The following is a 15,286-nucleotide window of genomic DNA, read 5'->3' as shown; positions in this document are numbered from 1 at the left end:
GGAGTCTGCAACATCTACTGCCCTCAATGGTGTTACCTCATCTTCCCTCCTCCTCCTCCTTCTTTCTTTCTCGACGACGACTCTTCCTCCTCTTCCTCCAACACTTTCTCCCCTCTCCTCATCGCACTCATCGGAATCCTCGTCTCCGCCTTCATCCTCGTCAGCTACTACACTCTCATCTCAAAATACTGCCATCGCCACCACTCCTCAGATACTTCTTCTACTCTTAACCTTAACAACAATCGTAACGGTGAAGGTACCTTCTCTTCCACGCAAAGACTCTCCAACACCAATACTACCGGAGATGGTCTCAACGAGTCTACGATCAAATCAATCACGGTTTACAAATATAGAAAAGGAGATGGTTTCGTCGATGGTTCTGATTGCTCTGTTTGTTTAAGTGAGTTCGAAGAGAACGAGAGCTTGAGACTGTTGCCGAAATGTAACCACGCGTTTCATCTTCCTTGTATTGATACTTGGTTGAAATCTCACTCTAACTGTCCTCTTTGCCGCGCTTTCGTCACCGGAGTTAATCATCACACTCACACCACCACAACCGCGGTTGATGATGATGACTCAGTCGTCGTTGTAGCTAACCGAACCGTACCGGAATCGGAAATCGATTCGAATTCAGCCGGTTCTCAAAACCAAACCGGTGATTTCGATTTCGGTTCCGTTGTTGTTGCGATCGAAGATCTGGAAACCGGATCTCGGAGTAGTAATGACGGTAGATCGGGATCAGAGGAGCAACGACGGGAGAGTAAGGATGGAGAGTCGCAGCCGATTCGGAGATCGACGTCGCTGGACTCTGGTGTAGTGGTATCGATCGCTGATGTGCTGAGAGAGATTGATGATGAGGAGGAAGACGGAGGAGAAACCGGCGGCGTCGGGACTTCGCGGCGGAGAGAGGAAAGGGGAGAAGGTGACGACGACGGGAAGACGACGACGACGACGGCGGGGGGGAGTGAGAGAAGCGGAGTTTCGAGTTTTGTGGTGAGGAGTTTATCGACGGGGAGGTTTGTTTTCTCGAGGTATGATAGATCGAGAAATTACCGTTTACCCAATTAAATTAAAACACGTTTTATTTGTTTTACTTTTTATTTTTAAGTAAATGTTACTATGAACATAAACTTAAATATCATTGACTCTTTTTTTTTGTTTGTTAATACTGTGCTTAGTAAATGTTTTACTGATATAGTAAACACTTTTTGAAGATTAAGAAAAAAGTAATCATTATTTTATGTAATTTGTTGTCTCCCTCCTCCTGAATTTATGGAACATCCACTACAAAAAAGCAATGTGATTTTATGATTACTAACAATGAAATGACCTAAAAAGATACTAAAAAGAGACGAAATGTTTACCCATGGTGGAACTCCAATAGCTAGCTGCCTAGCTTGTTGTCTTCATACATCATCGACGATCTAGGGATAAATCATAAATGTGAACATGTTGACTAAAAATCACGTATAATCCAAAAAGAACATGCTGACAGAAAGAAAAGTTGGTGATCATAATACATGCAAAACAAGTTAGTATGCTCATCGATTTCGAACGGAGCATAAAACGATGAATACAATTGCAGGGTTGTAGGTCCTTTGGGACCCCAACTCAAATAAAAACTTACCACTCGTAAATACCAAATAAGATTTTTCAATTTCTAAATATCATTGATCTTCTTGGATTATGAATTATGTCTGGAAAGAATGTCATTCACATGTATAAGGTTTAAACGAATATATATAACAAATTTTGATTTCCTTAGCTAGTGTCCTACTTCTCGATTTGTTTGAATTCGATTGCCTATGACTGTATGAGTGGTTTGCTTTTTAAGAGCGTGTATAAAAGCAAACCACTCATACACGCTCACTTTGCAATATTGCGTTTTTAGTGGTTTGGTTTTTTTGTTGTTGTTGTTGTCGTGACTTTGTGACTTGTGAGAGTTATGTTTGAATTTGTACGTTTGTTTGTATTGTGTTTTCTGACTTTGTTAAAGAACTGTTGCAATGTTGAAAAGCGAGACTACTTACTGTCCTACATGAAATAGATATAACCACAAAATGTGACTAGACAAAGCATAGGCATCACACCATATGTTGTTTAACATAGGTCAACAAAATTTTTATGCTCACAGACTTGAGGTAAAATTTGATACTCGATCCGAGTTATATATATGCCCCATCGATCGGCCATCGCCATCTTCTAATAATGAATGCGCAACTCTCAATATTTAAAACAATTGAGCTCAAACACAACAAATAACACTAAATGACGACCCTTCATGCTAATTAACGTAAGAGTTTAACATGATTTTTGTGTAACTTCTTGTTATTCGTAGCCCGAGCAATTGTACCAAGTTCAATGTGCATTCATCCGAGTTATACTTAGGTCACTCAGAAAGTCCCCTGATAAAAAAAAATCCCAGTCATAGAGGATGCGATAAAATCAATATCCAATGATGTTAGAAACTAAAAAAAAAACATTTTTTCTCGTCAACGACTGTTGAGTTTGAGGTAATGAAGCTTAGTTGACCTAAGATCTGAAGCTAGGAAGACCAAGAATAGAATCTGAGTTTGAAATATAATTAAGAAACAATGATATGTTTCCTTAGTAGGACAAAATTGTTTCATTAGATCTGAATTTTAACTTATGCTAATTGTACGTGATTAATAAGTTTGACATTTTAAAAGGACACATGTTTTTGGATTCAATTCAATGTGAACAAAGAAAAGAGACGGTTGTGGGGATTGTTGCTAGAAATGTGAATAAAATAGATGAACAAAAGATCTGTACGTTGTGTCACCAAATAAAATCTTAAGTAACCTTTTTCAAAAAAAGTGGAGCTCATGTATTAGACATCGTGAACGTTCGTCGCATCTTGGTCGATAGCACGACAAGTCGATAACATAAGTCTTAAATTTTTTATATACATTTACGTGGCCTTTTTGGTATATTATCATCAGCACTAAAACAAAATGACTCGGGAGATAATTAATCAAACCGCAACAATCATACTGGGAAAAAAAAAATTTAACCATAGTTTCTCGAACTAAATTTGTTACTAATAAGTTATACATTTCCTATTTTCACTCTTAGAGCGTAAAAAAGTCTCCAACAACCTCACAACGACTCTACTAAATAAAAGACTCTTTGCAGTAATAATTTAGCGAAAAAAAAGAAAGAAAAAAACAAAGTCAATAAATAAAACCGAGTCCGCATTAAGCGCTCTTTTCAGTTTTCTGTTACACCCAACTTTTTTTTGTTCAACACAAATCTTCTCGAGGAAAAAAGAAAGAAAGAAAGAAAAAGAGAAACCAAATTCTTATTGTATTGTTTTCAAAGATCCAGTGGTCGGGAATTCGAATGGATCAGAGAAAAGGTGATCCAAGAATATACATTGTCACACTTCTGTTTCTTTCATGTATCTTATCAGGAGGAGTTCTTTTAGGACTTTACCTGGTCCAATCTGATCCGAACCCTTTGTTTCTACAAGCGGGTATGTTCTTTGTTGGTGTCCCTTGGCTCTTTTGGTTCTTGGCTTACGTTTACTCTTGCGTCCTCAAGCCTTGCACCGTCTCCGTTAGCAAGAGCGTCGCAAATTACGATCCGGAGAAAGGTGATCCGGAGAAGAATGTCAACAAGACCCCCGAAAACGTCACCGCAACGTCAGTTTCGGATCCAGCGCTGAGGAATTCGCCTAGGGGAGGTGAGAAGCACGTGCAATTCGGGAATGTGGTGGTTCTTGGTGATGAAGAAGGAGGAGGAGGAGGAGGAAAAGAAGAAGAGGAAGATCGGAACGAGGGTAGTTCTAATAATTTGATTCAGAATCATATGCGAATCCAAGAAGATCAAGAAGTTCGTAGATCGAATTCAAGAAGCGATGATGAGAGTAGCATTGATGAGGATTGCGATAGGACTCCATTGAGATTATCGGTCGCAAACAAATGATCTGATATACTGTAATGATCAATGTTTAGCGCACGGATCAATACATGATCGTTTTTATCGGGTTGTGTAACCAGAATGAACAGAGAAAGAGAGAGGCTTCGAAGAAAGCTAAACCTCGTTGACGTGTGAGACAAGGAAAGCTGTTCTTTTGAGTAAGAACTAAATACCATGTGAAAAGACCCATAGAAGAATTTGTTTTTGTTGTAGCTTTACTTTTTGTTACTCTTATGGTTTTCATAAATTAAAAAAACATAACTGAAAAAAACATTTTCTCCAATGTCAGAAACAGAACTAGAACAAACAGAGCAAAAACAAGAACAAGATCTGAGTCTGGACGGACTGTAATCAATAGTTAATTTATTTGTAGTGATGATGAATCTTCTTCTTCTTATTATTATTATTGACATCACAGGTGCAAGCATCAACTGAAGAAGAAGATGAAGTCAAGCAACCAAATTTTCTCTTCACCTGTCTCCACACACTTGGCTTATTACTCTTCTTCTTCTTCTTCGTCTTCTTCCAACGATGAACAACACATTCATGATTCTCAATCTCACGGCCTAACAGATTATTACTCATATTCTCCATCTCATCTTCATCGCTGGAAACCCCAATCTCTCCTTCTTCGTCTACTTTCTCTTCTATAACCTTGATCTCTTTAGCCACTGTATCACGTATCTGAAGCTGAGAAGCAAACAAAACCTGAAGAACGATTCTAACAGGAAGCCTCTGGTTTTTCGCGGCTTGGTCGCATCCTTCTTGAGAGAGTTTCTTACATTCAAGAACTTTACAAACTTCCATCTTCTCTGATTCAGTCAAGTATCTATGGCTCTCCAAGAAAGCATCAATGGCTTTGTAAATCCCATCCGCGTATCTCAAAATGCCTTGCGAACTAGCCACTGTGATCTCCGCTAACTCCACAAACGCTTCTAGCTTCAGAGAAGTCTCACTCGCAGCCAAGAACAGAAACTCTTCCAACAGTTTCGCTACTTTCTTGAAATGTGAAACATCTTCACAGTCTTCATTGGCATAGTAACTGTAATAGCTCGTGACAACGGTTTTAACGAGACTCATATCTTCGAAACTCTCAGCTTTTTCTCTGTATCCTCGAGATAGAATCTTGAGATCTGTTGGTCTAGCCATGTCGAGCTGTTTGGTGATTCTGATCTCGAATCCTTTTCGACATTCGGAGCTAGCTTCTAACCAGATCGAATGTTTTAGCGATTCGAATAAGAACTCGCAAGAGAGTAGCCCTCTCGGATGTGGCAAAAGCCTCTCAACCGCTTCAACTACTTCTCTCCTTTGCCCTAGTTGGCTTTCTTCCGCATCAAAAACCCACTTCTTTGCGTATTTGCAGACAGATAAAACGATGTATTCCACGGGAATGCTGCGCGATTTTATTGCTCGGATCATCAAAGGTTCATATAACCGAAGCGGAACTGTTATCAAATCTTCTGATTTCCAATCTTTAACAAACAACCGTCTCCTAGGGTTAGGTCTATAATCATCACTTTGCTCTTCCCTGTTCTTGATCATTTCACCGAGGAGTCTTGGATCGTATGAAGCCTTTTCAATAAGAGAATCAAAGAAGAGATCGACGAGTCCAACATCAGCTAGCTTGTCAAGACTCTTGTCCCCTGAACGAAGAGCATTTACTGTCTCATTCCAGCACGGGAAAACTCGCTGCTCTAAGAACTCAGATGCCTTACCCAACAAGTTATTAGAGCTTTGTTCTTCATTCATACCTAAGTAATACGCTATGCAGAGAACAGAGACAATGTTATCAGAGGTAAACTTGACTTCAAGGCCATAACAGAATCTAGCAACAAGCTCAAAGGTTTCAGGGTCGACTTCTAAATCTCGTAGGATCAAACGCAGCTCATCCATCTCGTTTCGCTCGAGTAATAACCTCACTTGTGACGATCTCTTTGCTAACATTTCCTGCAAAAACAAAAACTCAATATCTCTGTTCTGTCTTTTTTTTTTGATGAATGTTTTTAGAAACTTACTTTGTGAAGATGAAATGGAACAGCCTTTATGTTGATATGAAGATCCGGTGCAGATGATGCTGACACTGAATTCCTTCAAGCAATCATTGTAATTAGGGAGATCATCGATTAAAATCAATATGAAATGATTCTTATAATTTGAAATAGAAGAGACTAAGAAATCTCACCTGTTCTCGTTGTTGTTGTTCCTATCTGAATCTGACATTTTTGATAGCAGTTCTTCAATTTTTCTGAAGGATAATAGATTTGTAAATTTTCTGTATAAACAGAGTACTTAGTTTCTCATGTGTTCTGCAACAATGGAAACAAAAACAGAAGTTTCAGAAAGAACTCTTGAATGAGAAAGAACACTAAAAGTTTATCAAGAAAAGTATGGCTCTTCCCGAAATATAGGATTAGGTTAAGATATAAGTGGGATTCTCCGGGGAAAATGTATTAGTTAGTTTATATAGCAAATTTGAAACAATTTTACTACTACAGATTAAGATTAAATCCTTTTTCTTAGTAAGGAACTGTACGCAAAAGACTCTAATCACATCATCACAAAATGATTTTTTTTTATCACACAAAGCCATCATTATCACTTCTATGAATAATTCTTAAAACTCATACTGTATATGGGGTTATACTTAAAAATTAGAATAGGCCTCTTCTTCTTCCAAATCACACAATCAGAAAAGTGTGACTGTCTGTCTATTAATCTATTATAACACTGATACAGTAAGTCCAAATTCAAAGCCTCATAACAGAGTGATGAGAAACACTATAATACATTAAGAACTCATGATATGTGTTGCTGACTGGTTTTGACTGTGGCCAGAGACATCACCAGTACCTAAAGACACAAATTTATTCTATGTTTCATTAATAAGTTGATTCAGGACCCAATAAAAAGATGTGAAGAGACAAACTAAAAGTAATCATTTTTACCTTTCTCACGGAGCATCTTGGAACCTGGATAAGAGAACAATCGAACAGCATTCCGATAGCTTAGCTCTGCGAGTTCTTCGTTCTTCATGTCCAACAACCGCGCTACATACTCAAGTACCTGAAACCATAACTGATCAGGGTCTTAATTTTCCATGGTTCTATGAAACAGAAGATCAGTTGAGAATCAACAAAGCAACAACGTACGATATGAATATTAGCCGGGTGATTAAGTGTTTCCTTGGACAACTTCATCGAGTCACTAGAAGCCGAATCAAGGTGCTGAGCTGACTTTTCTTCTTCGGGTAAAGAAGGATCTCCTTCTACAAAGTAGAGACTACCTGGCTCTGCCTTTGGTAGTGCGTCTGGTGAATCAGTTTCCAATAAGATCCTATCAGATGGAACCTACCAAGAACTGAAATCAAGATTCCATTCCACCTTAAAGCTGTGAATCGGTGTAGAGAAATATGAAAATTTTACCACTTTCAACATCTTCTTGGCTTTTTTCTCACTCATAGACATAAGAAAACCAGAGAAGGAGAAATATGCACCGAGCTTAGCAAACTCAGGAACCATCTCAGCAGAACCTAAATACGAATGAAGGATAATCCCAGAAGGAAAAGGCCCCATAGATCTGCGTATTAAGGTATCACATCACACTACATAAGAACACATCATAAAGAGACATTTTCATAATTTTAGGAACACTCAATAATATCTCACTTTTGTTATGTACAGGAAGCAAAAGATCATACTTTATTATGTCGAGCAGATCTCCAAATGCACGGACACAGTGAACTGATGCAGGTTTATTCAATCCATTTGCAAGTTCGAGCTGTTGACGAAACACGGTAACCTGAGCAATTAAAAATGCTGTATTTAGCATCAGAAGCCATCACAAACAATTTAAGCAAGCAAAAGGTCTGATATCCAATTCTGAAACCTGGTCTGAGAAATCAATCTCCTTTCCCTTAGACCCTTTGTCCAAACCAATCTGTTCAAAAAAAAAAAAAAAAGCAGTTTCAACCAACACATATCTCAAGGAGGGTTTCCAACTCAAATCAAATGTGATTAAGAGAAGACAAGAGATAGACTTCTCCAACAGCAGCTGTAGGAGTGGTCTCAAACAAACTCTTCAATGTCTCAAACCAATGAGGAGTCCTCTCTGCTACATACCTGAACTCAACGACAAACACACCAAAAGAGATCATAAAGTTTGAAACTTTACCTGTAAATTTGTAGCTAAGCTATATTATACACAACTCGTACCATGGATGGATCCCAAAGCAGGGAACAACAGAAGGGTATTTAACCCCCATATCTCTGACCAAATTCCAATCTTTCTAGACCAAATCAAACGAAACCAAGATTTGATTAAACATATTTAAGCTTGTATAATTCGAAAGCTATCAATCTGACAAATTTAAAAACCTCGGAGACTCCATTGACGGCGAAGGCAGAGACGCCGGAAGCTACGGCGGAAGAGATGAGCTGTGGAGCTTTGGTGATAATCCTCGGGTCTTGAAGGTGACAGTGCGCGTCGAACAGTTTCATCTTCTCCCAAACCGCTTCGTTATGTATGTATCTTCTGAGTTCTTCTTCCAAATACTACTCAAAAAGAATTTAGCATTAATTATACAATCACCCCAGAAGTATTATACATTTCACGGAAATGCCCAAAACCTTTTATTATATGTGTCTAGTGTTTTTTTTTGTTTTTTGGACAAATATGTCTCTAGTACTTTAGTTTACCAATAAGAAAACTGAAATTTGGCTTAAGAGAGTATAAAGTTAATAGTAATGCAGGGTGTTCAACTTAAATTAATTTAATTCAACTGATATGAATCAAACTAAAGCAAACCAATTACATCCACAAAAAACAAAAATAAAGTAATACAAAATATTTAATTATCGGATTTCGAATAGATAGACAAACTTAACAAAAAGTAAATATTAAAATTTTTTATGGAGCGAAAAATGTAACTATGATAGAAGACCAACACGAGGATGTTCTTGTTTAGAACACATCAAAATGTTAGGGACCAAGTGGATATCGCCTGCGTTTGGGTGTGGATTGAGATCATCACTCAAAAAAGTCAAAAAAAAAATTCAAGCAGCAACAACTTCAAAGTTAGAAAAAACATCAAGGTCGTTGGAAGATTCAACTTTTGACACATTTTGCATTTATTATGGATCTGCGGTTTTCGATAGATTTATCATGGAAGGAGATTCGGAATAATCCTCAAATTTTGGACTTTAACATTGTTCAAAGAAAAGAAACGTAAAGAGAAAATTTAATCTTTAATATCAATTATTGACATAATTTTATTCTGATGTTCTAATGATTCAGTTCAGACACGAAACCATCGCTGACAAATCGATTCGAATAAGACAAGTTTTATTTATTTATCTCAGCATTTAAAATCTCGAATCTATCAAACTTTGGACCAATAACTTTTTCAAAATATTATCCAAATATTCTAAGTCTAATAACGATATATAAGATTTTAAAATAAGTTGAGAGTTACAATTAAAATGCATGGAAAATGCAGTTATCAAGATTTTTTTTATATATAAATAGGTTAACTCTTAGATAATTGACATTTTGGAAAAAAAATTCGATTATGACTTTAAGTTTTAGGATGGTTAACGATTTCATATTTTTAGAGCATTTCCAACCAATTACTCTATTTGTTTTACTCTAAAATGGGGCAAGCTCTTCCTCAATCCATTGCTCAATTTTTATCCAAAAAACCTAATCCATTATTTTTTTACTTAATTGAAATTTAATAACACCCTGAATTTTCGAAAGTACAATTTTTACCCACTTGTTTTATTTTTAGCAATAATTCAAATGAATGATTAGTTTCACTAAAAATATATTATCAAATAAATTACATGTCACAACATAGATAAATAAAAGGCATAAAAACACAAAACTGAGTTAATTAGATTCATTTCATTTTTGCATTTAAAATTTAAAATTATTTAGATAATTAGTTTTCTTAAAATGATAAACCATTTGATTTTTTTTATAAATAGTTTAATTTAATTGCTAGACAACTAATAATCATTGTTTAATTATAAATGAAAATATCTCATATTTAAAAACTATTTTATGTATCAAAAATATCAACCCTCTAACAGAGTGAGATTCAGTAAAGATGAAAACTATTCATTACTCTTTTTGTAGTTGAAAATAAAGATGATTTTCTTGCTCCAGGATGGAGTTTGGAGTGGAATTAAAGTTTTATTGTTTATGCTTTAAAATTTTAGAATTTATGCTTTGATAATTTCTAAAAATATCACTTCTTTTTGTACTTAAAGTATTAAAGTTTTTTAATCGTACAAAATTTACTTAATTAAAAGCCCTACAAGGCTACACATACAGAAACCAAAACAGTATATAGCTTATCCGTACTAAATTGATTATTCCACTCATACTATTTGATTATACTAATTATGTAGTTTTGTCTTTGAAAACCAAATGTTTAAAAAACTTGTAACTTGAACTTAAAACCTAGATTCATTTGCAGTGATTCTAGTAAACTAGTAAAATATATAATGCAATTATAAGTAAGAAGAAGTCAGGAAAAGGTTCGATTCAAGAATGAAAAAGCAAAGTAACTTAAGTCACTCTCATTAGTTAGAGTTGCTTTTTTACTTACACAAACACTTGTAACCCCTAAATTCTGCTCAAAGTTACAAGCGTTACAAAAACAATTTTTAAAGAACAAAAAACAAAATCACAAAAAAATTGTTATTGTTTCTATATATAACACTAGTGAGAGACAACTATTCTCTACAAGAGCTCTCTCTCTCTAGTCTCTAGCAATGTCTCTCTCACAACTATTACTAACGATACTTCTTTTTCTTCTCCTCCTTCATGGAAAAACTACCGGAGAAACACACAGGTTCCTGAAATGTTTTAACACTACCAGTACCACCAGACCGGAACCCTACCGAAAATGTAGAGTGTTATCTGGTTCCACCTTCAGGTCCATCGAGAAGACAAAACTTGGACGATGTAAACGCTATCCCCGCAACAAGAACTATAACAAAGGTGATAAAGTGCTGTGTGGTTTAGAATATTCAAGTAGTGTTTTTCTACAGGAATATGTATATATGAATAAATCTATTTTTGTTATCTATGTAACTATGTTCGTTGTGAAAATGAAGGCATGAACGTATCTTTGTGTTTACACACTGTTCATTATTTCATTTTCTCCTTTTCACTTCTCTAGACCTTGTAAAATACCACTCATTGTGTAAAAACCACATGATGGGCTAGCTGTGTTATCTATGTGTCTACTATGTTTCCAAAGCTGTGTACTTGTAATAATTGGAGCTAAATGAACTTTTGCTCCAAGTTGTTAAAATATACAACTCTTTGTACTACTACTATATATTTTTACTAAACAATACTAAGTTCAGCTGTAGTCGCATAATATTAATATAAGAACCGACAAAAAACAAAAACTGTTCGTTCATGTAACTACGGATGTGGGAATTTGAGAAAATGGACGGGTTATAACAATTACCAAGTGAAGTGAGTGTTAAAGCTGATAATGGCTATAAACAAAATCCAGGTTTGCGGGACACTTTTTGCCTAGTTGATGGAATCTACGATTAGATACAAAATTAGAAAATCAACCATATAAAATCTTATTATATAAAATTTGATATCAAAGTTACTCATTAACAAGATCGTGACAATTGTCAATTGTATCATTCAGATGATGACATATGTCAATTCTAAAATTATTAAAAAATTTTAAAAATAAAAATATAAAAATTTAACACCTACCATAAAAAGGTTTTATATAAAAAGTAAAACCTAATTTTACTTAAAATCTTTTAAAGAAAAAAACCTTTGTAAACTTCCAAATGTAAAACAAAAGTTTGTTTTTAACAAGTTAAAAATATTAAAAGGCAATCACACGAAAATTATAAAATTTAAACAGCTTTAAAAACTAGAAAATATCATTATAAGGAAACTATATATATATATATATATATCATAAAATTCAAAATTATAATATTGTTTATTTATTATAATTTTAAGTTGCTTATTTTACAAGAAAAATGATTACTTTTTATATAAGATAAAAATGATTGTAAAAATTATACAATTAATTAATGTTTCTAAAAAAAATGTAAACACTCATCTTTACATAAAGAAAAAGATTGTTGAAGTAAAATAAAAAATAAAATAAAAATAGATCGTCTAATATTTTTTCAACCAATCAAATAATTTATTCAAAAAGACTGCAATTATAATATATAAGATAGGAGTATGTAAGATTAACGTATGTGTTTTTGTAACTATAAAAATGTTAAAGTGAAGAGACATATAATAGGTTATTTAATGTGTTCATAAAGATAATTTGTTGATAGTAGTAAAGACTAAGGCCCTGTTCGGGAGAAGGTCACAGCGACAGCGACTGGAGACATAATTTTTGTCCTTCTCCTTCATCTGCTTTTCATCTCCCTTGAATTTCTATTGCGCGACTTGATTTTGAAGATTTTGGAATCGCTGGAATAAACAGCGACACTTTACAAGCTTTGTTTTGAAAACAGCGACTGTCGCTGGATTTTAAAAGCCACCGAGAAATTTTCAGATCTGTAACTTGTGTCTTCTTCTCCGGCATAAAAATCGATACTTTTGTTGGACTTTTCTAAATTATAGTTATAACCCTTAAAATACTCATAATTACAAAACTAGCATATAAGAAAAAGAAAAGGAAAAAAAAACCAGTCACCAGCTGCTGTCGCTGCGACATGCTTCCGAACAGGGCCTAAAAAGTATATTTTAACAATAAAATATATTTGTGTGTACAAATACACTTTTGGTAGTAATGTAGATAGTAGATTTGTAAATGAATATACATTAATATGTATTATAGCAACAAAAAAAAACAACTATTTTCAATAACTAAAAGTTTATCTTTTTTACTTTTATACAGTGTATTTACTTATGAAAATTAAGTATATACTTTTTGTTAAATTTTATTTTATTTTAATAAATTTGAACTCATGTACAACTACTTTCTTTAAGTGAAAGTGTATATATTTACTTTTTTTTTTCCAACCAAACAATAAGTTAAAAGGAAATTCCTCAGTTAGTTGCCCAAGGCGGAGGGAAGGGGTTTACAAAAGAAACTTCGGAGATAAGAGAACACGAAGCACGAGCAAGACAATCCACCTTCGTATTTGATGCACGCGGGATCCAAGAGATAGAGAATAGTGGGAAGGACTCCAGCGAGTTAAACTCATCGAGCAGGTTGGAGAAGGACGACCAATTTTTAGGGGACTGCACCATAGTGAATAACTTAGCACAATCAGTCTCGAAATGTTGACAAGCGATCCCTGCAGCACGTATCCGCTCCATGGCCCACAACAACGCTTCTAACTCCGAATGCAGGGGAGAGACTTCGTCTTAGACACTTGGCCTCCAACAGCAAGGTTCGCTCCTCACCAACACAACACCACCAGCCTAATCCTGAATGCACATTGGTTGCTTTCCAAGAACCATCAATCTGACAATAAGGTGAAGAAACCTGGACATCTAAAAACGGAGATGGAGCTGACATGACCGCCGTAAAAGAGAGCGCCTCTTCCCAAATTAACTTATTGCCCAAAGCCTGAGCAATTATATCATTCGCCTCGATCTCTAAACCTTGAAAAACTTTTTATTTATGATCTTCCAGATTGCCCATAAAATCCATGATAATTGTAGAAGTTGATCAAGATCACTCATATGGAAAACCCTCTGACGAGACAGGAGTCGGAGATAAATCCTAAACTTCACACGAGTGAGGACATTCAAAGAAAACATGATTAATAGTCTAAACTGCGGAGTCACACTTTTTACACCAAATATCACATTGGACACCTCAATGTATCTATTTACTTTTAAGGATAATTACTTACTAAAAGTATTTACTTTATATTTTTTTGTTAATTTTTTTTTTTTAACTCTACACCCGCACATCGGGCGGGTCATAATCTAGTTATAAATATATACTTTAACAAAAAAGAAAGCAAGCATATAAATATATTATTACAACTAAGAATATATATATATATATATATATTTTTTTATCATCTAAGAATATATATATATATATTTTATCATCTAAATATATTTTAGTTTTTTAATACATTTGTTAAATAAAATACTTATAATAATTGATAAAAGATGACAAGGTTTTGTTAAAAAGAATCACCACCATCACAAAATACAAACGCTAAATTTGATTTGATTATTTTAAAAACGATTTAAAACATCAAACACTTGTAATCACAACCGCTCTAATGTATAACATGTGTTAATCATAAAACCGATTACATACTTAAAAGATTTTTTTTTTAAAAAAAAACCTTTCTTCATACATAGAAATATATTTTCACAATTCCAAATATATATTTTGGTTTAGTTAATAATATACTATCACCTATAAAAATTTAGATATGATAAACATATATACTAATAAAAAGTATGAGCTATAAGCTCCTAAGGCCGTCCACATAGGATTTTAAACAACCAATAGAAATTTGACACATCACTTATTAACATTTTATACAATTTCCATAATTTTCTATATAAAAATTATTTTAAACAACCTATCATGATTTGACATGTCATTCATTAACATTTTTTAAATTTACAGATTTTTTTAGAAAAAGGAAAATTTTAAATTTATGGAAATCAAAGAACTAAGCATAATATCCCACATCGGCTAGAAATTTTTTAGACAATGGTACAGAACCAGTATAAATAAGATTAATATGCTTCCAACAACGAATGAGCAGGAAAGCTTGATTTATCAGGCGTCCAAGTTTAAAATTTTTATTTGGTTTGATCTGATTTTTTATTTGATCAAATTAAAACTTAAAACAGTTTCAAAAAAATATTATAATGTTTAAAATTTTTAAAAGTTTAAATATTATAAATATTTAAACTTTTAAAAGTTCTTAGCTTTTAAAAAGTTTTTAAATATTATAAGTTTTAAATTTTAAAAGTTTAAAATATTATAAATATTGAAAATTAATTTGAACCTTTTAAAAGTTTTAAATATTATAAATATTGATGCAAAACATAAATTATCTTATTTATCTATATTTGTGCTTTTTATTTCTTATGAGCTATAAAACATATTTTTGTGTATGATTTTATAGATGAGTTGATATTCTTTCATTAATTTTTTATTTTTGGGTTTAAGGAAGAAGGATCGACATTGCAAGACCTTAATTTGATGTTTGAGTCAAATTTTGAGGTTTAAAGAAGAAAGATGGACGACAAACACACATGTTTTATTAGCTATACATAGGCATGACCAGGATTACGGTTGTCACGGTTAAAATTTATTAACCATCAGTTATGGTTAGAAATTTTTGTA

General features: G+C 33.8%; 4 protein-coding genes across 5 annotated transcripts; 2 read left to right on the top strand and 2 right to left on the bottom strand.

Moving 5' to 3' along the window:
- LOC104706059 (RING-H2 finger protein ATL52-like) lies at positions 593 to 1,246 on the top strand (the record flags this gene model as incomplete). The annotated part of the gene is given in 1 exon segment (XM_010422188.2): positions 593 to 1,246. A coding segment is annotated over 1 exon segment (476 nt), but the record flags the coding sequence as incomplete, so codon positions are not given.
- On the top strand, positions 3,268 to 4,125 carry LOC104706058. Its single transcript, XM_010422186.1, has one exon. It carries the CDS (start codon positions 3,364 to 3,366, stop codon positions 3,946 to 3,948), a length of 585 nt encoding a protein of 194 aa, XP_010420488.1. The 5' UTR covers positions 3,268 to 3,363; the 3' UTR covers positions 3,949 to 4,125.
- On the bottom strand, positions 4,199 to 6,211 carry LOC104706055 (BTB/POZ domain-containing protein At5g17580-like). Its single transcript, XM_010422183.2, has 3 exons — positions 6,125 to 6,211; positions 5,958 to 6,030; positions 4,199 to 5,889 (listed from the first exon to the last, which is right to left on the bottom strand). Exons 1-3 carry the CDS (start codon positions 6,160 to 6,162, stop codon positions 4,306 to 4,308), a joined length of 1,695 nt encoding a protein of 564 aa, XP_010420485.1. The 5' UTR covers positions 6,163 to 6,211; the 3' UTR covers positions 4,199 to 4,305.
- Positions 6,144 to 8,487, bottom strand: LOC104706057 (uncharacterized metal-dependent hydrolase YabD-like). Of its 2 annotated transcripts, none has more exons than XM_019228309.1 (9): positions 8,316 to 8,487; positions 8,154 to 8,227; positions 7,979 to 8,060; positions 7,828 to 7,878; positions 7,640 to 7,740; positions 7,365 to 7,518; positions 7,092 to 7,289; positions 6,888 to 7,005; positions 6,144 to 6,248 (listed from the first exon to the last, which is right to left on the bottom strand). In XM_019228309.1, the coding sequence occupies exons 1-9, from the start codon at positions 8,436 to 8,438 to the stop codon at positions 6,232 to 6,234; spliced, it is 918 nt and encodes a 305-aa protein (XP_019083854.1). In that variant the 5' UTR covers positions 8,439 to 8,487; the 3' UTR covers positions 6,144 to 6,231. The 2 variants fall into 2 exon arrangements, with proteins under 2 accessions (XP_019083854.1, XP_019083853.1); XM_019228308.1 differs by lacking the exon at positions 6,144 to 6,248 and adding an exon at positions 6,542 to 6,792 and having other exon boundaries at positions 8,316 to 8,486.

This window comes from Camelina sativa, chromosome 8 (genome assembly GCF_000633955.1).
Source record: "Camelina sativa cultivar DH55 chromosome 8, Cs, whole genome shotgun sequence".
NCBI classification, from domain to species: Eukaryota; Viridiplantae; Streptophyta; class Magnoliopsida; order Brassicales; family Brassicaceae; genus Camelina; species Camelina sativa.
This window is presented reverse-complemented; position numbering and strand designations above follow the sequence as displayed.

Bases quoted from the DNA above. Each gene is read 5' to 3' on its own strand.
- LOC104706058 (XM_010422186.1), top strand. From the start codon at position 3,364: ATGGATCAGAGAAAAGGTGATCCAAGAATATACATTGTCACACTTCTG.
- LOC104706055 (XM_010422183.2), bottom strand. From the start codon at position 6,162: ATGTCAGATTCAGATAGGAACAACAACAACGAGAACAG. The intron at 6,031-6,124 runs GTGAGATTTCTT...GATTGCTTGAAG, and splicing joins AACAACAACAACGAGAACAG to GAATTCAGTGTCAGCATCAT. The intron at 5,890-5,957 runs GTAAGTTTCTAA...TTGTTTTTGCAG, and splicing joins TTCCATTTCATCTTCACAAA to GAAATGTTAGCAAAGAGATC.
- LOC104706057 (XM_019228308.1), bottom strand. From the start codon at position 8,438: ATGAAACTGTTCGACGCGCACTGTCACCTTCAAGACCCGAGGATTATC. The intron at 8,228-8,315 runs GTTTTTAAATTT...GATTTGGTCTAG, and splicing joins CCGTCAATGGAGTCTCCGAG to AAAGATTGGAATTTGGTCAG. The intron at 7,290-7,364 runs GTAAAATTTTCA...AGTTCTTGGTAG, and splicing joins CCAAGAAGATGTTGAAAGTG to GTTCCATCTGATAGGATCTT.